The following is a 23,748-nucleotide window of genomic DNA, read 5'->3' as shown; positions in this document are numbered from 1 at the left end:
AAAATGGCGAAATAACATAGTTGTAAAATTGCAACAAACCTTTGGAATATGAGAGAAAAATACTCTTTCACATGTGGATATGAAGGATATGATAGTCTACCCGAAGGTCACGAAGTGTTGTAATATCGCTATCCTTCATATCCACATGTGAAAGAGGTAGGGCGTTAGAATTGTATCTGCTGCCCCTAATACATGATAGTAAAACGCGACTAAATTTAGGATTTTATCTTTTCTCTTCTTTCTTACTGACTTCATCTTTCCTAATGCCTCCCTTGGCACCGCCTCACTTAAAGTTGTATGGTCTGTAACTTTCGCTCTTTTTGTCATAGTGAAAATAGTGATATACATATTTTATTCCGTTTTAAAGTTTTAAGCTTTCTAGTTTTACCACTTTTTATAAAGTTGCAGCACTGGAAGTATTTTTAATTATAAAAGTAAAAAATCTTTTTAACATGTACACGTGAAAATAGGCTCGAAAGATGCCGAATCATTCCGAACTCTTCCGAACATCGTCGCGACAATCTCGAAATTGAACGAGACTTGTGAAACCAAGAGAAAATTTCAACAATTTTCCATAAACAAACATGTGGTCGACCTCAGCAGACTCTATCTACAAAGAAAATGATGCTTGCACATTGCAATATTTGATACACAATATTTTACGGCAATGTGTAAATTGGATGTTTCAAATACTCAGTCTGTGGACATATACTAGCATGATTTGCTCATATTAGCCAGAAGGAAAACGTGAACAAACACATGTAAGCTTACGCAAGCTACCTGGCTCACCAAGTGAAGGCCGTGTCGAACGTCAGCCACGTGATGCGATTCGGAATCCGACAAAACCCGAAGTCACTGAACATGGCGGTGATTGAAGGCGCTTTATACAAAAACCAGGAATATATGATCCCTAGATTTCGGCTCTCTTATAGACCGACACATGCTTTTGAGGAGCTAAATCATCAAGTTGCATGTCAATGTTAAAATATCAAATGTCTAAGTTATATATCGTTACAGTGAAATTAACACCAATATAATTTTAAGGTCTTGATACCTCTGAGTTCTGTCCCCTGGCCGAGACACACCACAGTCTATAAAATTGGTAGTTTCTGTTCCTGCTTGGCGCTCAGCACATAGGAAGTGGGACGACCGGTTCGCCCGTTGTCAGTGTAATGTGACTGGGCGGAGTGTGTTGCTTGGTGTCTTTAGCGGCATGCTTTAGTGATATAGCACTATAAAAAGGGTAACAGTTCCACTATACAAGAAGACACAACACGAATATACCACAGTCTTCCAAAACACGCACACACGCTACACACTGCATCCATGGGAGGCCGTCCTTACATGACCCTGGCTGTTAATAGGACGTTAAAATAATCAAACAAACCAACAAGATGAAAGAGTCTTATAATCAAAACAAATATACATATTAATAGATATGCTTTGATTTCCCACTATTTTCATTGGCTAATACATGGTCATGTGATGTTCAATATATAGCATATTGACTCGGGTGTCCTTTTTTTAGAAACACCGAGTTAATATTCCTTTAAGAACTTCATTGCCTAAACGCATTGTTTTTGACATTTGGTGAAAAAAACGAAAAATCTATTACATAACAAATAAGGACATTCGTTTCGGTCCACATGGTAATGTATCGCCCTTGTAGATTTTTTTTTAAATAATGAACTCGGTATGACACCATATGGACAAAAACAAAGGTCAATAATTGATATTTATCATCAACAGTTATAAACATATTTATACATATTTATCGTGAACACCTAGATACATATTTATCGTCAACGCCTCTATACATATTTACTACTACAGCTATATGCATATGTCATACGCATGGGTCTTTGTACAGATTAATAATGCGTTATACCGCCCTGGTATTCAAAATCATTAGTGATAACAAAGCATGCATTGAGAAAATTTACGGTTCGACAGAAAAATAGAACGAGGCTTTTGAAACCATCAAAGACATCATTAACATTAACAAGTGGCACAACATGGGATTGACTCCATGAAGGGTTTTTAATGGCTTCATCATTCCAATTGTTTATCGACCAGGAAGTAATTGCAGACATCCATAAAATATTTCCATTCTTGATTGTAATGACGACTAAGAAGGGTTCATGTTAAGTTTCATGACTTAAAAGTTTCGCATGTCAGCAAACGTTTTAAATTGTATTTGAGACTTAACAGACTCACAGAAAACGTATAGAATGTTATTTGTTATGTTTCTGTGTGTGTAACTATGATTCGTTTGTGTTCAGAATTTTAAAAATCAATATTTCTTCAAATGTTCTCATTAGACTTTACAGGAGTTACATTTGAAATAGTATATTTACAGCCAAGCGGGGTTTGATTACTTATATTGTGGTATGAAATTCAACATCAAAACATCATATCCTATAATCAATTAAACTGTACGTATGGAAAAAAACTAATCTAGTCTTTGTTGTTATTTTCTTAATTGAATCTTTATTTGAAATATATATGATTTATATCCTTTTTTCCAAATATCCCATTCCTGGTATTTCCCAAAGTTAGACAAGAATTTGGTGTCATTGGGTTGGTGTTACTTCAATCTGTACTTTTCATGATTTTGTTTTTGTTTTTGTTATTTTTTTATTTTGTAATTCCATTTGCTCTCACTGCTCTCTAACATAAAACCAGATATGAAATACTTAATCTTAATATAGATTAGCTGTAGTAGTCGGAATGGTTGCTTTGAAATACGACGTCGTCAAACTTGCTATGATAGATGGTTTTTCTTACGAGGCACTTTACTAATTGGGATGGTGTCGGAGGCGTCATACGAGAAGGCTCATTCCTATGAGTACGCTGGTGTATGTCCAAATAATTACTCAATACAGTAATACACTGCATACCCAACGAGACCAATTAGTATCATGTTTAGCTTTCTAACTATAGGACTAGGCCATCGCATTCAATGGAGGTATTAGGTTGTACCAATGGAGAGGCTAGCAGCCACAACTCTATATGAACCAACTGCTTAATAAGACAATTTTCCCGTGCCAAATGGCCAATTCCAACAAAATGTGACTTGTGTATTAAGACCACTCAAACAAAAAGATGATTGCTTTGTTCCCGTGTTGGTATTTATTTACAGATTTGACTGTATCTGGTAGAGAGGAATGCTTATTGGTTTATTTAACATATATTTTATTAACGTTCTATCACTAGTATGAGTTCATATAAGGCCGGTATTCCCTGTGTACAATGTGTTGCGGTGTGTGAATAGCTTTGATTTGGGAGTCTGTGGTACTTTCCTTGAACTTGTGGAACTCTATTTTAAGTGCTTGTCCTCTTTACAGTGCTCTCTCGCATCACATTACGTCTCACTGGTCACATTATACTGATTAGTCGTCCCATCCCATTTTTTTGAATATGGTGTGTATCAGTTAGGGAATAGAACCTAGAGCCTTCCTGACACGGCAAAGCATTCAACTCAAGAAAGATACGCGAGACATGTGTAGAAGGTACTTACTGTTTTTATTTCAATATTTTATTTGCATACATATGTATACAAATGGGGTCAGGCACATGTTTAGGACCTAATGGTCCGGTTTCTCCTGCAAAACATACATGATGACATTATTTTTATATCACAAATACGTATTATATGTAATATGTTTTTAGACGTCTGTCATCAAAAATACTAATTGATCAAATGGTTGATATGCTCAGAGTTTTTCCGCTAAACCCGTGTATCCCTAGCTTTAATTTGAGTTCCAGAGAAATATATAGAACAGATGTCAGATACGGTACTGACTTTACGTTTGGTTTTATATAATGTGTCTACTACGTAGGTAATGCGTCATAATTGTACCTGCAGCCCCTATTGAATGATCGTAACAGACGATTAAATTTGGTATCTTTTCTCTTATTCCTAAATAACTTTCTTCTTCCTAACATTCCCATCGACATCGCCTGTCTCACATTTGGCCTTTGTTGAGCACTCGTCACTATGAGATAAACTCTGAGTTCTGCCCCCTGGCTGAGACACAGGGATTGGCGCTCAGCATTAAACGAGTGGGACGACTGGTTCATCTGTTGTCAGTATAATGTGACTAGGTGAGATGTGTTACTTGGTTTCTTCGGTAGCATGCTTCAGTGATATAGCACTGTAAAAAGAGCAAGAATTCCACTATACAAGAAAACACAACACGAATATACCATATTCTCCCAAATGACGCACCACACACTTAATACACTACATACCGCACCCATAGAAGGCCATTCTTACATGATTCTGGCTGTTAATGGGACGTTAAAATAATCAAACACACAAGTTATACATGTAGTGTAGCTCCATTACCAAAATCTTAAACGTCCATAGACCATCATCAATCTACTATTAATATAATAATGTCCAACTTTTGATCTAAATATACATCCAGGTAAACTTTTGTTTGATAATAAAAAAATAAGAGTAATGAAAATAAAATATCAAATGAAGCAACTAATATTAGTTTTAGCTTCTGTTTACTGGTCATCAATTTAAACTATATCAAATCACTGAACCAACAAGAAGGGCCTGTAGTCGAGCAAGAACGAACGAAAGTCATAAACACAATTGAAATTGGTGTTAGTAATATTTGAATAATTAACGATTAGTTCAGTTAGCAAACGTTATTTAATAATAAAATTAGTATGCTTAAAAAGGTGCCATAATATCCTTGATAATTTTCAAATAAATCAATGCACATCAATAGCATTCGATCATCGTAATATTGAAATAAAGCGCCTATTCCAATTTAAAATGGAATACAATGCCAAAATCTCGCACTATTGGTCCAATTAAATAGTGCACGTTTTAGACTGGTGTCTAGACATGGATGGTGCCTATTTTATTCTACATTTATTTATCGCTTCAGGAAACTACAGAAAATTAACTAAACATTAGTCTATTTAAAATAAAATTGGTTATTTTACTTTATTGTTATTTAGTTTGTGTTCTGTGATATTTAGAGAACTTTTGTGTTTCATCTTTTTTAAACTGCAATTACGTCGTTCAGATTGTCCTTTTTCGCTTTTGGTGTCAGGAAATGCAAATATCTAAGTGTCTGCCTTTCCTCCTACAAAAACGGTATTAATGTAGTAATAAAATAAGAAATACAGACTCTTGGGCTCATGATCAATAACTCAGGAGACACAATGGTGAACAAATGAAACTTACTTAAATATTTATTTTACATTATTCTTAACTCGTTGCTCTATGAAACGAAGGTAGGATATGAATTAGTATTTTCATTTGATTGGTGGTGTTTTGCCTCCATTCATGTACAATGTATACCGGTACGTTATATATTCCATATATTTCCCATCTCGGTGTGTGCGAGTACAACTACTTTGCCTTTCGTTTTCTATGTTCCTTTTATTATGGCCCTAGGGAGCCGATGCTTCCTCCCTACTGGTCGACCACGGACATGTGCGTATGTTTCTGTTCCTTTTTTACAACTTCGTGAAGACATTTGGGTATATCAGAAACCATTCCTCAGAACAATTTTCCTCAAAATGTTAGATTTACGACCGCCGACGTTCATCTGTTAAAGAATTCCGTGTGACTAACGATGAATGATGGATAGGATTCTACTGCTATATCCATAACCTAAACGGATTAGAAATCCAGACATCACGTCATTGATTTAAATGAAACATGACATGCATATCCTTTCGTAATACTCTGCATAAATATCGCTGTACATCACAATATATCGTAGATTAACCGAATGAATCAAGGTGTGTTTGATAAAACGTCTCATCTTTGTCACGTTTCTGTTAAAAATAAAAGACTCTTGTCTTTTCATAATACATGTTTTGAAAGGGCGTATATTTAAAGACGTCTTTGCTTTGAATCTAGGGTGTACATTGAAATATTGAGCGCTCGCACCTGTGACGAAGGCTCTTGTTCTGACCCCTGTCAGAGACACCATAGTCAATAAAAATGGTACTTTCTGTTCCTGCTTATAACTCAGCATAAAAGAGTGGGAAGACTCTGTTTGCCTGTTATCAGTATAATGAGGCCGGGAGGGTGTGCTTGTTCGGTATCATTGATGGAATGATTCAGTGGGACAGACTAAAACAAAGTATAATAAATAGACATAACATTTACATACCGCAGCCTTCCAAAACCACACACACGCAACACTCTACATAAATGGGAGGCCGTAATTAAATGACTGTCAACAGAACGTGGACCAACCAACTTAAATGTCCATAGTATCTTTGTCATAGGAAAGAACACTGAGCCTTCTACATTACCAAGTGTTTTAGTGGCCATGATTGTTTCGCTATTTTGCGGACATGACTGTGATCGCTTACATTTTATTCGCGAATTATTGAGAAATAGCTCTATCAAAAATATCATGATCACGTAAATTGAAATGATGTAATCGTGTATTAGCCAATTTTCATGGGCTAATACATTGTCACGTGACGTGAACTATATAGCATATTGACTCGGTTGTTTCCATTTTTAGAAACACCGTATTCCTTTGCGAACTACATTGCCCAAACGCTGCATTCTTCAGGGAGGCGTTCTTTGGCCAATGTTTTCCTTGTAACTAATATACACAATAGATATTGTTTTTTTTACATTTGTTAAAGAAACGACATATCTGATATCCAAACTAAAGACCTTGGTTTCGGTCTAAAGACCTTGGTTTCGGTCTCGGCCAGGGGACAAAACCCAGAGCCTTCCTCACAGGGGCGAACGCTCAATTCAAGGCAAAAAATGAGGCGGTGCCAAGGGAGGCATTAGGAAAGATAAAATCCCCTAGGAAGAAGAGAATAGATAAGATCCTAAATTTAGTCGCCTTTTACGATCATGCAATATGGGGCAGCAGGTACAATTCTAGCGCCCTACCTGCAGGGTAGTTTCTGCTCCTGCTTAGCGCTCAGCATACAGTATAATGTGACCGGGTGGGGTGTGTTGCTTGGTGTCTTCGGCGGCATGATTCAGTGATATAGCACTATAAAAAAGGCAACAATTCTACCATACAAGAAGACACAACATGAACATACCGCAGTCTCCCAACATACGCACCTCGCACTTCACACACGCTACACACTGCATATATAGAGGTCGTCCTTACATGACCCTGGCTGTTAATAGGACGTTAAAATAATTAAACAAACAAACAAACATACATTATTTATTAAACGCGGGCGATATAGCACCATCTAGGCCTCAATATTAGTCCACAATTCTTATTATATTAATATGTCCTGATTTTCCACTATTTTCATTGGCCAATACATGGTCACGTGACGTTCAATATATAGCATATCGAGTTGATTTTTCCATTTTTGGAAACATCTAGTTAATATTCCTTTGCGAACGTCATTGCCGAAATGTTCTTCAGGGTGACGTTCTTTGACCAATGCTTTTCTTGTATACACATTAGAGATTTTTTAAGACATTTGTGAAAAAAACGATATATGTAATATATATATTACATTCCTTTGTTTGTGTCACTATGGTGTTATTTTAAATTTTACAAGGGCGATATAACACCATGTGAGCCGAAACAAAAGGTCCATAATTGGTACATGTATATACATCATACGAAGTGTTCCCGGGTACATCTGCACTAACGCCCGTCTAGTTATCTATGGTACTCACGCTACTCTTGTTTCATTGATTTTAATTCAAAACTATTTTGTCTTTATTTCCGAAATAAAATGTTCATATATTTAATTTGGACGTGGAAGAAATATTGATCAGTTAGGCAATAAATGAAATATTATCAAATTAGTATTCCCTTGCGGGACGGATACCGAAATTGGAAAAACACAGCATATAAAACTACTCTTGGACTGGCAGTAACTTTTATTTGTATGTGAACATTTTGTTTCAACAAATCGATACAGTGCGCAAAAGTAGCTAATGTTATTACGCCCATGAAAGATGTCAGTTGTCAAAACCAGAATTCGCAATACTCCAAAACACAATGGCACACGGTCACTGACTTCGAAAGAATAAGTAAACGACAGAAAAGGGAATAGCGATAGTCCGTGAAAGCTATGAATAAAAATAGATGTGACAGGTTCAATTTACTTATGCGAGATTTGACTTACTTGTATCACGAGAGAATGAGTTTAAGGATAGTGAGGCGAAACAAATTCCTGTTGATATGGTATAACTGGTTGCGTAGATAGTAGACAAAATGTTACCACCCCTATTAGTGTTAGTTTTAGTAGTCGTTATTATTCTAGGGTTACATTTAGTGGTGACCGGGTGGGGTGTGTTGCTTGGTGTCTTCCACGGCAAGCTTTAGTGATATAGCACTATAAAAAGGGCAACAGTTCCACTATACATAACGGCACAACACACTTCATACATGCAACACACCACATACATGGTAGTTACCCTGGCTGTTACATTTTTATAATAGGACGTGAAATGAATCCAAGAACGTTAACATTACACCTGCTGCTCCTAATGAACGAATTTCAAAGCGCATATTGCAAATATGTCCATACAGAATAAATTATACTTTCAAAGTTACAAAATGTCGCTAATTGCTGCATTTACTTTTACGAATGAAACAACAAATAAATGCGGTCATAACACTGATAATGTTTCACCATAAAAAGCTTGTTGAAGCTGTAAAAGCGCAGGAGAAGTATATGTCATTCTTGGCCATGAAACATACTGTTCTCTCTTTGTATCGATGGTGATTAAGGTCGGGATGTGATTAAGGGACACTTACTTCATATAACCCGTGAGATTTGATGCGAGTTTATAAGGGGGAAGTGGAATAAAAACCTACACAAACATGTTTCCTTTTCAACTATTAAAAATAGATGGGATAGAACGATGATCACAAATCGATTCATTCATTCACAATTTATCCATTTCATCAATTACTTACTTGCTCACAAATACTTGCGATGTTTTCCTACTGTCGAGTTTTCCTGGATCATATAGGATGGAACCTGAAAATATAAAACTTTAAAATGGTGATTCAAGTTACGATCAGTTCTATCATTACTGGAGGTATACGAACTGTTATTTAAAAACACACATCTGACGCAAGCGTGCTCTGCATGCTGACATTATATTGAATGACAAGGATTCTTATATCAAATGTATCTTAGCGGTACTTAAGTTCTTTTTGTAAATCACAAACAATGTAAACAATTATCGGAAAATCTTGAAGACATGTATCTTTTTAGACAATTTAGGTATTCACATGACCCCGGATGCTCCGACATTTTGTATTGTCTCGATTCTATTTTTGTTCAATAAGTCTCCAAATACATCGAGTCTGCGTCTTTTGCTGAAAACAATCCATCTCTATGTAGAGAAAGGCTGTCTGTCAGTGCGATATATGGCATCGGTGTCTTCAGAACAGAGATATTTATCTAGTCATAGATAAGTTAAACATACATTGTACAATGCTGTCATCGTATATATGGAATACACTTAATGCCAGCCGAAAACAAATTCCCGATAATTTTCAGTATAACTGATAGATGTTACAGATTTGTGTTTCGTAGTATTGTACTGCAGTCTCCTACGCACTGAATAAACAGGTTTGGAGGGGGGAATTTAAGGAACCAACCAACCAACACGGTCTAATCCAACCATATTCGTTTTTAGCGAGATATTGGAATAGAAGATAAACTATACATGTACACCAATATTGAAAAAATACCTCCCTGAATATTTCATGTTTACAATGTTTTCTTAAAATATGTAAGTTTTGAATAAAAACGATCGCTGATATTTTTAGTAACTGTCAAATTGGTATTGGTAGGTATTAAAACATTTTTCTTAATGTTTCCACTTCTTTTTAAGATAATGATTATTACATCTTGTTTCTATTTTAGGAACATCGAGTTGTCAAAGCTATTGTTTCGTCACAACTGGGTTAATATAATAGTGCTACCGAACTCTCAATGTCAAAACTTCGCATTCCTCAGGGAAATGCTCTAAGGCTATCCTTCTTATCATTATTGACTTTTTAAACCAGCTTTCTAATTTAAAAATTAAGAACCTTTGATTCGGTTACTGTGATGTTATAACGCCGCCCTGGATCTAAAAAACTACATCTGTTTTAATTGATAAGTATCAATAAGTCTTACAGCTATATCTAAAGTCATTAGTTTTCATGTGAAGAGTTTTATAAGATGTCATTTTTAAGCGTTATTCCATTTTCTTTCATGTTGTAGAACTTTCTGTCAACAGCTTTTCATCTTGTGATTTATTAAATGAATGTAATGAAATCTGAATCCACTAGGAAATATTAATATATTGGCTTAGTCGTAAAACACTGAATCGTTCCTCAGAAGTTGAAGGGAGTGAGATGGAGAGAAAAATAAAGTTCACTTACAATCAACGCGTGTTGTCAATCCGAATACCTAATCGACTTCTATATGTGTTGTAAATACTATTTAAACATATTGACAACAGAAATCTACAATGTAATTATCTCGCCCGTATACATAGTTTTGACGTTATAGAGAAACTTAGGTGGAAATAGTTAAAACAATTAGAATTTTTATGTGATGAAACTAACATCACAATGCGATTACAAACACATTGGGAAATTTCCCCAGTGATCTAGAAAATGTTGTAGAAAATTAATGTATGATTAATACCCTTATTTATCACGGAAATTTAACGTATAATGCCAGCAACACCAGCACCTTGTCGTACACAACCCGGCTTAGTGCAAATCGTGTGTCGCGATCGATCAAATTTAATCTAAATATGCAGAGTATTCCTGATCTAGAGACGTATCGTTTACATGTATAGACACCTTATCCGCCTAACCATCACTCGGTATGCTTCCTCGGCAACTGCCAATGGATTTCAAGGCCACATTTCCTGGAACGCTTTGGTTTATTTTATCTTGTTCAACTTCTTTTCTTAAGCTTCTTCACATTGTGAACAGATCCCTGTTTCGAGATACTTTACCATAGCAAATGATTGATGTGATTTGGGAAAGTAAAATAGAATATATGTGATTATTTTTTGGTTTAATGAAAAATTGATTTTCTTATTCAAAACTTTAAATTAAACTATCTTTTAAATACACTGAATTTGATTTCGATGATAGGCACGTCATATAATTTACATCGTAAATTTACATAATAGTTAGAATCCTAACCCTTCACAGTATCCCAGAATTTACCCTTGACGGAGCCACACGTTGCAATGCCAGAAATGCATATTAGATCAGAACTGGAGGGAGTGGAACGACTGGTTCGCCCGTTGTCAGTATAATGTGACGGGGTGGGATGTGCTGCCTGGTGTCTCTGGTTGTATTGTGCAGCGATATAGCACTATAAAATGTAAAGTGTGTTCATTAAAAGAAACAAAACACGAACATACCGCAGTTTATACATTCACACAAACACGTTGCATTCAGAGGAGGCCGTCCTTAAATGACCCCTAGCTGGTAATAGGACGTTATTAAAATAACCAATACAATAACAGATAATTCATTTCTGTATACTAACCTTTTCTTATTGTTTAAGGTAACAGAAAAAGATGCCTCATCCGAACCAGTTCCGGAAGCCGGAGGGAACAGCTTACCAGGATATTAGTGGCACCTTCAGCATCATTGTGGAGCTTGTCATGGTGGCTGTGAACTTCCTTCCACTTATCGTCATCATCAAATGGAAGAAATATCGGGAGCGAACGACAACCGATGATCTCGTTGTCGTTCTTAGTGTGTCATACATCGTATCTGTCCTTGTACCAACTCCTCTAGGTCATATCAGCTACTTTCAACAGAAATGGTACGGCGGGAAATCTAGTTGTAATTTCTATCAGGTGACCAGCACGTGGTTCCGTCTGACGTCACTGTTTCTTGTAACTCTCCTCGCCATTGACAAATCTTTCGCCATTTATCTTTATAAAGCTCACAACTTTACGGCTAGATATCACGGGAAATTAAAAATAGCAGGAAGTGTGACGGTAGTTTTACTATTCACTCTCATTGTGTCGTGTTTACCAGTTATGGGGTTCGGTCCCGATTCTTCTACCGATTCTCGCTGTGAATCTTGGATAAGTGCTAAGCCCAAGAAAAAGCGAGAACATTTATTTTCGTATTTGTTTTTATTCTGTGGATTTGGAAACTTTTTGTGTGTGTTAATAACGAATTTATACATGTCGTGGAGTTTGAGAAAGTTAAAGAAAAATCTATACACAGGAGATCGTTACCGATCGACCTCAAGCCAAAGTGCCGTTAGATGGCAGATCGAAGGAATCGTCGTGTTACACGGAGTGAAGATGGTCATCGCTATTTCAGTGCTCTTGTATATCACCTGGTTCCCAGCATTGGTAAGAAATGCAAGCATTATCTCTCAAAATAAAACATGGTTACATCGGAAAAAATCCAGTATAAAGTAAAATTACGGTAGCTTTGCTTGTGGTCCTATAATGCATTGTTTGATATATATTATCTGCCTTGAGGGTCGTCATTGCTTCGTTTCCGATCTAGGATGCGATAAACAACAAGATATCTCGTTTTGTGTAGATTATGACGGTGCTTCTGTTTCAGTTACAACTTAACAGCAGTATTGATGAGACAATAAAACAAGGCTCCTGTCAAAATGTCAAATAAATATATCCATCAACGGAAAATTCTTCATAGATGTTAACCCCGAAAATAATACAGTTTTATTTCGCTATTTTGAGATCATATTTCTTGAAATACCGTCACAATTTTACCATAATTATATCACTGGATATCAAAGTGATACTATTTATTAGACGAAAAGTCTGTCAAAATGACCTGGAAGAGGCGATTTTCACTAAATACGTATAGACATAAAGCCAATATGAGCCTCCGCTGTCACACACTATCGCTCTAGATCTACTCCCCGTGAGATAAGATTGCTTTTCATATCATGTAGAAATCACAAACTACAAGCCACTTAAATAAGGACGCATTGCCAGCCATTTGAGTGGCCATAAACAAGTAGCCGTGATTTAAAAAATCGAGCAGGCTATCAGTTCTAATGATACTTGACCAATCCCTGGTGAACATGTGTAATAAAGTTTGCCTCTTAAAGCACCACAACCATTCTTTCGCCGGTTTAGGGTTACGGTGCTAATTATATTCCACTTCGAAAGGTAAATTAGAAACGCCATTTCTTTTATGGGATTGGCGATGTAACGATATTGTATTATATCAAGTGTTTATGAACAAGCAAGGAAACCATAGATAGCCACGGCTTACCGTCTTGTTTATTCGATGTTATGGTTTCATGTAGGTGTCTGATTTGTGTCTAATTAAAATCTCGCTTCCATAGATACCTAATAGAGACCATGCCCATTTAAACCTTCAAACGCCGCCCTGCATACTTCGTCTTATTAAGATTATCTTGGCCTTCGTTATAGAGGTAAACGATCAATATACACGACGTGGGTTCGTTTACCAGAAGACATTTGTCAAAAATAAATTCACTTCCCGATTCAACACTCTTTACGTGCCGAATAAATGACGCATTCCCAAACGCGTATTTCACAGCTATATATGCATATGTGTGTGTAGATAGTGTAGTTTCTATGACAAAGTGTCAAAAGCGTCGCTGATGTGCATGCTGATTACATGAAAAAAGATTATCATAGGACGCCACACTGACGAACTCAATATTAGGACAATGAAGTTGGTGCTTCTAAACATTGAATCTCTAGGTATCTAACTCCACGTGATCTCGTATTATCCAATGAGAATAAGAGAAAATCATAGCATATCTAACATACCATTGAATTAGCTTTAGAAGGAAGTACATATGTTGCCATTACATCATATAATCATTGAGAACGTGACATACAATGTACCAGCTGTAACATGTTCCCATCACAATCCTTGTCCAGTATATAAAGGGGATGTAATACAACATAAAACAGGGCCATCGATTTTTATAGAATTCATTTAGAAAATGTCCATCCTTCAAACCTGCCAGATAGCATACCGCATCTGCCAACTTATAGAGAAGTGGCACCACAACTGTAATCACCTTGGTACAGACCTGCTATTTGCACTACTTCATTTTGATAGAGCTTCTCTAAAGCGGAAACATTCAATTTAGTTCACGATCGAGAAATATTTATTTCTTTGATTATTTAATTCCATTCCGACTATCTGAAATTGAAGTATTGGAGAGCTTGAAATCAAGACGGATTAGCCCGCGTTTAGATGAGTTCCATGAGCGCTTAAACGTTTCCTTGAAAACCGTAATCTGTAATAATTAAACGATCCCGTACGTGTTCCTGTGTTGACACTGGCGTCAAGAGCTCTCAGCAGCGCCATTAGTCCATGTTTCTTCAATGAGTGCTTCTGTCATTTTCTTGAAAAATATCAACATTCTGAGTGCAAATTGTTCACTACCATCTGAGGAAGCATGGAAGCTAGAAGGACGATCCATATCCATGGGTTTCTTTTAGAAATTTTAATTTAGGTTTTGATACACACCAGATAGAAACAAATATAAAATCGATAGGACTTATGTTGTCTTTGACATTTCTGATTACATAATTACTTTATATAACAGCATACATGTATTTACCGCCTTTCATTCATGCTCTGAAATTAAAATATCTCCAATATGTTACGTAAAAACCTATGATCACTCAGGTCATTTGAGGACAGCTTCCGGTGTATGTTAAGAGTTGCGTGTTCGAATATTTGTATGTTTTGGGAGTTTTGACAAAATGATAATATAAATGTACTTACAGTGTAAGTAACTTACGGCAAATGGGAATTTCCAATTTTTTTCTCTCATAAGTAAAGCAACGATAGTAGAGGCCAAAACCTGAAACAATCGCAAGAGAAACAATAATGGATACATATTTTTCGTATAGTTGAACGTTGGCGCAAATGGCAAAATAAGCAATGCCTAAATAACTCTTCTGAAATTATTTTTGCTTCCTTTAGCTTTCTCTGGATTTATTTGCTTCTTGGATTTTTTATTCGGTCTGTTGCTAGGACGTTGAACTTTAAAATGAACCAATAAATGGCGCTTTCCTGGGCGGTGTACCGTCTCGGCTATAAAGCAATATAATGTTTGTCTTGTCTGTACTTTAAACGTCGACATTTAAATGTTTCATCATTGTTAAAGACGCACGGCTGGTTAATTTGGGCTTCCCTGTATAAACTCATTAATTTCTTTTGGTCTGTGACAATAGCTTGTCTGGCATTTGTACAATGACATTTTGAAATGAATGATTACAACGGTGCTTTCAGTTTTACATAATATAATTTTAATGATCGCAAGGTATTTGCTCGGGCTGGATAATAATATACGACAAAGATTAAATATCGAAAAGAAGAAATTTCTTGGCTTTGATTCAAGCTAGACAGCAAGACATAATGCAACATTGTATATTGATAATTTTAATTCAACGCGGTTTGTTTTTGCGAGTTTACTTTTAACATATACAACATATTTAATCTTTAACTACATATTTACCTGTTATTGAAACCTATTCTAATTGTCAATGATATTTTTATACTGCAAACTTGTGGAATGAAAATCACGAAAATTAGCGGCTGTGATACTTTCTCCTGGCGCATTGTTTAGAGGACCTTAACTGTCGGAAGAATATTTCATGTTTTGTCGAAACCATTCTCTATCATTGATTGGCTGAAATCATGTGCATTTCGTCCCAAATATCACATCTTTGGATCCTAATAATTTTAAGTAATTTCCGTCATAGAAGGGGGCATTTTACATTAGCCATAATAACTCAGTCCCTACATATGTACTTGTATATGGGTCTGTCAAGTGAAAAGGGATATCCCGACCCAAGTTGTAAGATTTAGTCAACCAGAGGCTTGAAGGTTGACGGCCAAAGTCATACACAAGGGTTAAGATATCCTGTCAACCTGACACAGACACATTTGATTATTTTCCTTCCTATACAAGAGAAAGTTATGAAATTAAGTTTTGAATCATTTTCATCTCGATATCATCACAGAAATGTCGTTATGCGTCAAATTTGACGACATCAACGATATATAACGTATAATGCGAGACATTTGTGTCAACCTTTACACTGCATAAGGCGTTTCGTATTTTTATCCGAATCCTTTTCCATGATACATGCCATCGGCTGTCCCTCAGAATGTCCATCGTCTGTCCGTGGCTTTTAGGTACATCACTAGATGTCATGAGGACTCCAGTCTCTAAACTAAACATGACGGGTGTAGGGATTGTAGACTTCCATGTGACGCGAGATAGACGAGCGGCTTTATCTTTCAGTGCAATGTTGTCTTGTCTAAGGCCGTGCACTGAATCGTCTGTATTCGTGATTTATGTATTTTGTTGGTCAGACCATCATATATGTCTTCCGCTGTCTTATATAGAAACCGAGATCATATTTCATTACTAACGATTCCTGTGTGGTTTAGACGCAATAACATAGAGATAAGGTTTTCCTGCTGCCATCCTTTACCAAATATAAACACTATCGATTTTCAAACATAGTAGCATTGATGGATTAATACTAAAAGTTTTATTTTACTATATCGTCCTTCTTACACCTTGTAATACGTTGAAGTCTCGCTTCAACTCGTTTCAAAGTGAAATAGTTTTGTACATGTACTTGTATACGTCCAAAATTGTAAAATTCCAATAAAATATTAACTTTTGTCAAATAAGTACTTTTGAGTTGCAATAGCTCAAATACGAGCACACGTACATTTTCCTTTATATTATGAACTTCTATTACCAAAAATCTAAATGATAAAAAAAAATTAGTTACAAGACAAAATTATTTCTCAAAGATGTAAGCTGTAAGGCTTAATATACAATCAATCAATCATCATCCTAACGGTCTGTTTTTCTGTAAACTTATATAACATTATGGCGTTAAATATGATCAGGGTGTATGTTCCTTGCGGAATGCTGTGGACACAACGTTGTGAGTTCATGGTACATGTACTTGGCGTTGTTGATAAGCAGATGGCTTCTGTTGACACTTCTTTAGGACGATTGCACTATAACATTAAGGTTGTTCGTATGGTTCTGCTGGTATTGATCAAAGTTATAATGGGGGAACATTGTCCGTTCTCTTAATTTTGTAGTGTCAACTGTTCTCAAGATTGGCAAAACCTGTTCTGCTTTGTGTACATAAACATTGGTGTACGCAACATATTCTTATTTCACTTATTAAAGTGTTTCCAAATTAGCTCCTTCAGAGTGTTATAAACAGGAAAAGTGCTCGTGCGTGGGTGGGTTGGAGAGATTAGCTCATTATTCTCCTTGTACTATAAGGACTTGCTTTCTCAGGAATGGTATAATTTAACATAACATCATGTCGGTGTGACATTTTTTCTCAAAATATATCGATAATTAAATTGTTCTGTATGAAGACTATATTCTTTTGCATAAATGATTTGCCCAATGGTAGAACAAAATGTTTATCACCAACCGCTTAATCTGGGCCAGTCTCTACTTTCCCTCTCGGCTGACGAATAGATTCGCAAACCATCAAAGTCTTGATCTTTCGTGTCCTTAATGCTTATCGATGGATATTAATGATTCTGTTTCGTATCTTGAACTGATAGTGTATTATATCACAATAAATTACAATAGTTATAATTTTAAAGTTTTTCTCACAGTAGATGATAATATCTAGAAACATTTTCAAACCTCCTAAAACCGTAGTTCAACATTGTTGATTTAACCACGAGATGACCAATCGTGATTTTCTGTATCCATTCCAGGTTCTTATCACTCTTCGGAAGTTTGGACTAAAGATCAGCGATATTTCCGTCCTGTACGCTCTTCTAAGTACATCGTTATCTGGGCTACTCAATCCAATTATCTTTGGTCTGTTCGACAAATCCTACCGACATGGCTACAAGAAAATTCTCAAGTCTATCCAATTAACCTGCAAATGTAGGAAAGGCGAATTTCAACAAATACAAGGTAAGGTTAACACGTCAATGAATAAACTAATGTCAATCACTATTGTCATTTCTAATCAACTGCACATGACAAAGTTACCTCCATTGTCGGTTGATGTCCATTGTGACGTCATTATTTTGTGAGCAAAACACTAGATTGGATTATCTGTCTTAGTACAAATTCCCTCCGCTAGGCAGCGCTCATAAATACTATATTATATTTGTGTTTTCGGAGCGAAGCCTAGACGAGAGTAGACATACTATGGCAGGCAATCCAATCTAGCAAAACTGAAAATTATATGAAGCTAAGTTCACAAACAATATGTATCCGCAGGGGAAATAGCCCTGTATTATGCAAAGAATTATTATTTATTATACAGAATGGACGTGAACAGTTTGGAGGGGGTTTTGTCCTTTGCTATACTTGCTAAGAATTACCTAGAAGGTACTAGCCAGCACAATGCATTTGTATGTGTAGATCACAGCATTATCTAATCCTATAAGGATATTGGGTAATTACCATGTAAGGGATACAACAAGTGGGTTGCCCGTTGTCAATAATATGTAACAGGATAATGTCTGCTATTCTAGTCTTTTGGCAGTATGCTTCAGTGATATAGGACTTTAAAATGGACAAGAATTTACAATCTTAAAAATAGGCGCAACACGAACTACCCGCAGTCTTTCAAAACACATACAACACTGTATCCATATCACGCAGTTGTACACATATTGGTTTAACCATCGGCATTAAAAGGGCTCAAAGTAATGATGATACGACAGCCAACGATATACCACTAAACCAAATCGCGTCAAGAACTAAAACAAATTGTTCTGACTATATTTGGAAAAAAACTTTGGAATTGTAGATTTTATATTACATGTATCTGTCTGGCTTTTTGCTGCCTGAATGCAAAACATGCATGATTAGTTTGAAGCCATATCGATACATAGACAATCCTCTGTAATGTATGTCTTCAATAGAAGCTATTAATAGTCACATATATAATGATGTACTTGCACAAAAGAAAGACTCGCACAGATAACTTTTCCTGTTTGACAGAACACACCTTATGTGTTTGTTTATGTAACGTGCAATTTATCTTAGAGATTGTGTTCACACACATGTACCTAATAAATGGTATGTAGATGTATTGTGCGTTCAATACAAACAAATAAATACGTATCCAAATTTTGGTGTGTTAAATTTTGGCGAGTTCATGCCAAACGCCGAATAAAACAAAAATATGACTACATCCAAAATATCCTAATTTACAGTATGCAGGTTTACCCACAAACAAAACTTCGTTAGCCTTGTCCTTTTTTTTAATTCAACCGCCGTATTCATACATGGGCTGTGAACAATGTAGCCTGCACAAACACACATGAATACTGCATAGGTTTCTTCACCCATTCTGATTAAGATGCAAGTTTTCTTCTTAACTGCTCTTAAATTACCTCCATTGTGTAGAGAACATTAACCAAAGCAAAGGCGAGAAATATAGCACGTCCGCTTCAAAATTAACGTTAGTGTCATTATCTCGAGACAGTTTCTAGGGATGGTAATTCCCATGTGTTTATCTAGAAAAGATTTGTTTCTGTACCAACGATTAGTTCAGGTAATGGTAGCGCTAATGTTCCTCTATTTCAAGTTAAAGGATGACTTTCACACGATACCAAACCTTTTTTATATGCTTATCTAACGACATTACGGAACACTTGTGTCATACTTCACTCTTAATTTGCTCTCAGTTTAAAAATCGATAAAAAGGTGACATCTAAAATTGCACATTAAACCCAGCGCTGTACAACACTAAACTAATACCAACGAGCTAAAACAACGTCAAAATGCTAATATGCTTGAAAATGTCAGGCAGTATGAGTGTCATTTCAGAGAAATCCGTTACAGATCATTCCTTCTCAAGATTGAACATGACGGGTCCAATGACCCTGTCTGGTATTAGAACGTTAATTTGATAAACCCAAACCAAGTACAGTAATGTGCATCACTTATCAAAATAAAAAGTCACACACATTAGACAATACCTGTCCACCAATGTAAAGGTAGAAATATTTTATTAGAAAAACAGAAATATATGTGGTAATTGGTGGTTTTGTCCCTATAATAGGAAGCCCTTTACATATAAATACATATTGCTCTTCGTTGTAACATTTCCATTGACGCCTATTTACGTGTGATTTTTCTTTCACCTAGTGTTCAAACTTCTGAGCTAGTGTTTGTATACCTGATCGAGACATTTTCGAGCCTTGTGAAATTGAAACCTAGTTGATTCAAGGTGGTTCTTTTTCATACAGACATTTGTAAGGTTTTATTAAGTCAGGTTTTAACATCCCAAGATATGTAATACTTGTAAGTTGGACTTTTAAACATATGTAATAGCATACGTTCGATATGGAATGAAACATTCAGTACCTGTTTCATTGACGTGGACATTACATTAAGCACTTTCAAAATAAAACATCGCAATGAATAACAAAGAAGCTTTAAAGGTTCTTCAGGAGAGCAAATATAGTAACTAATCATTATCGAAGAGTAGAAGGGCGTCCCTTCTTCAAACAGATAATTAAAAAAACAAAAAACAAATAACAACTTATTTTTCATGTATCGTACGACTAATTCTTTTGTCCTGTAGACCCCAATGACGATTCACGTTCGTCGCCGTTACCATTTATTTATATGACCCTTACTGTTAATAGCGTATTAAACCTAACCAACCAACGGGCAAAACACAGGTTTTATATTTATACCGACACCTCTATACGTGCAATTCTGGTCCCAGAATTACATATTGGAGTCAGTATACCTAAAAGTACAATAGCATGTAGTTAGACGTCATGATCCTAAGTGACCGTTCACGGAGCCAATGCTGAACTTAAAAACCAAACGTTGAAGGGTGTCAGGGGAGACATAATGAAAAAAAGTCATTTCTATACTTGAGGAGAAAATTCTCATTTAAAAGGCAAATTTAAGGTTAAGAATTGCCTAGGGATGCATTAAAGGAAACCCAATGAAAGGTGGCGAAATGAACCTATCTGAATTTGCATTTACTAGTATGGTTGTTTATTATGATTCACAAGAGTGATGCAAAAGCATATCGAAGGTAACATTGGCAAATAACGTATTAGTTGTGTGTCATAAATTAGTTTTCATGCCGAAATAAAAACTGACTATTAGCCAGGCCTATAACACTGTGCGTTAAGAATATAATTGTACTATATGACAAGCTAAGTGTTGAATGTTCGTGATGCTGAACAGATACAATGTTCGTGTCCATTATCGAGAACCTGACAGCATCATATATCATTTTAGATTCTTGATTACAGAAGCACTCGCAAAGCATCAGCCATTTAATATAACAAACAGAATAGCAATGTATTTTATAACATATCTTGACTGAGTCGATCCTCGATACAGCCTCATTCCGGAAAATATCGGAATTGAATCCCGGTTCAGTCGCATCGTCACCATGTGGCGACCATACCAATATCTGTTTGAAGTATTGTGTGTAAGCTAAGTAGAGGTTATCTAAACTTGGTGTTGTCAAAGCCTGAGTTGTTTAAAGAGCAATGCTTCGTAGCAAATCAACAGGAGATACAACACAGTACTACATTGTACATGTACTTTAGTATTTAATAGTTCATTACAGATTGGCCATTAAACACTTCAAACATAAACATCGTAATGAATGACAAATGAGCTTTTGAGGTTCTTCAGGAGAGCAAATACAGTAAATTACTATCGAAGAGTAGGATGGCGTCCCTTCCTCAAACATTATGTGAAATTGTATTGTCATTATTAACAGTTCTTTAGTCATTTAAATTATTCTTGAGTAATTTGTGCTGTGTTTTTGTGGTTTAAAATCAAATAAAGACCCATGAACTAGGTGAACTGTTTTCTTGACTCTAGAACTACAAGCTTAAGATGTTCTTTATTTTTGCAGCCGTATCATCGGATCCAAGTGTGCCTAGATCGGCTTCTGACGCTGTTCAGCTATCAGCCAATAACTACCGAGATCCTCTCTCCCACTCTGCATCCACAGGTACTTCCGCTTCCGGTTTAAACAATGCCGCATTCTGTGATGCTGCAGCACAGAACCTGGAAGACAGTGAGCGAAAGGCCGAAAACAGTGCCCTTTTAAAATACATAGGAACGGATAAGGGACGAAAAGACAACGAAAGAACAGGACTGTTGGAAAACTCGTCATATTTTGCGTCGTCGTCGGCGTTCGGAGGACCAGCAGACCCCAATGACGATTCACATTCATCGTCATCGTCGTTGTTATCATCTATTTGCGACTCACAAGACGATCGATCTTATTCATCCAGTGAAGACGACGATGACGACGATGAAATTGAATTTGATGAATCAGTGATTGAAGAGAGTACAATGTAGTTTGCTTCCAACGGATGTAATCGAAACTCGATTTACGAATATTATAATATTAAAATAAATAAATGTACAATAAACTCCACGTGTGTATGTGTTTTCATTTACTCTTCATTTTTGTCTTAACGATTTATCAATAAGGTCATGGTAATATCAAATGATAATCGATTCAAGGACAAAACATGTTTTTTGTTAGGAAAATCCCTTCATTTTGGTATTTCGAAAGCTACCTTCATTTAACACAACGTATATTTTACATTAAAATAGGTATGTCAAAAAGCTTAAAACGTAAACGGATAAACCAGACGTCCTCCTTGCAATATACTGTGTGCTCAGAATCAACAACACATGTTCTCATACACTTTGCTGCGTCTTGGCTCACAAGAGTGAGACGTCGTCAATTAGACATGATTGATCTCAAATTTAGTCGCCTTTTACCCTTGTGGTATTGAATACGGTGGATTTTATTTTAACGCATAAATATGTATAAGCAGGATAGCAGGATATATACATATATAAAAAACGTTCATTGGCATTTATGTCATTGCAAGTTCGACTCTTTGTCTCTTTAAACGCGACAACACTTGTTAGGAAATATAACCACACTTGAAAAGCCATGTACAGAACAAGAACCCCAGAGTCAGTGTTCTAAAATGTTAAAAACAATACATTTTACACATCCTTTGTGTTAATAGAATATTCAAAGATGTTATTATCAAAGACTTATTCTTAGCATTTGTCCTCGTAAGAACATTACTATTACTAGAATATTAACCTACACAATAAACGTACGAGCTAGAAAGGTAAAGGACAAAAACTATCCCCTTGTGGCACAGCTGTAAATATTTTTTTTTTAAATCGCTGATGTTTGGGCAATATTTTAGGCAGTTGTTAACTTTAGGAACAGTTTAGTCTGAGATTAACATGATTTCTTCGTAAAATTGACTGGACTACAAGACATTTATGGATTAATTTTTAAATATATCTTTGTGTTAAGTTATACAGATATAACCCAAAAATACCCAATCGCGAAGGTTTATCATATATTGAGATAAGAGTACAGAGATCACGGCTGGCGTACATCTGTAATATCTATAAAACATCTATCCCTGGCAAGTTAATTAAATCGAATCCCGTGAAATACTAGTTTCGTGAGGGACTTCTAGTTACAAGTAAGATTGAATTATGACACGTTATACGGCACGGTTTTGTATACAGAATCGGAACACACACAACACACTAAACTCAATACCTTTTATCTCAATCTGCACAAAAACTAACAAAAAAATCCTTAAATTTCAACACCGTACATAATGTTCCACACGCCCCTGCGCATACCCAAATCCCAGATCGGAAATCGTCATTATTGACGGTTCGATCTTAGAATAAGAAGGAATAGTTCCTGTTAGACGGGGAGACAAATGCAAA

The 23,748-nt window shown here is 36.0% G+C and overlaps 1 protein-coding gene across 1 annotated transcript in view; it reads left to right on the top strand.

The window, feature by feature from the left end:
• Positions 1–22,380, top strand: part of LOC138316868 (visual pigment-like receptor peropsin) — a 36,946-nt gene extending 14,566 nt beyond the window's left edge. The window contains exons 2-4 of the mRNA XM_069258517.1: positions 11,527–12,334; positions 17,730–17,934; positions 21,875–22,380. Coding sequence (XP_069114618.1) covers positions 11,540–12,334; positions 17,730–17,934; positions 21,875–22,326 — 1,452 coding nt within the window. The 5' untranslated portion in view covers positions 11,527–11,539 and the 3' untranslated portion in view covers positions 22,327–22,380. The remainder of the gene's footprint in view (positions 1–11,526; positions 12,335–17,729; positions 17,935–21,874) is intronic.
• The last annotated feature ends 1,368 nt before the right edge of the window (positions 22,381–23,748 follow it).

The sequence above is a fragment of the Argopecten irradians genome, chromosome 2 (genome assembly GCF_041381155.1).
Source record: "Argopecten irradians isolate NY chromosome 2, Ai_NY, whole genome shotgun sequence".
Lineage (NCBI taxonomy): Eukaryota > Metazoa > Mollusca > Bivalvia > Pectinida > Pectinidae > Argopecten > Argopecten irradians.
Note: the sequence above shows the minus strand (reverse complement) of the source record. Positions and strands in the feature narration are given on the sequence as shown.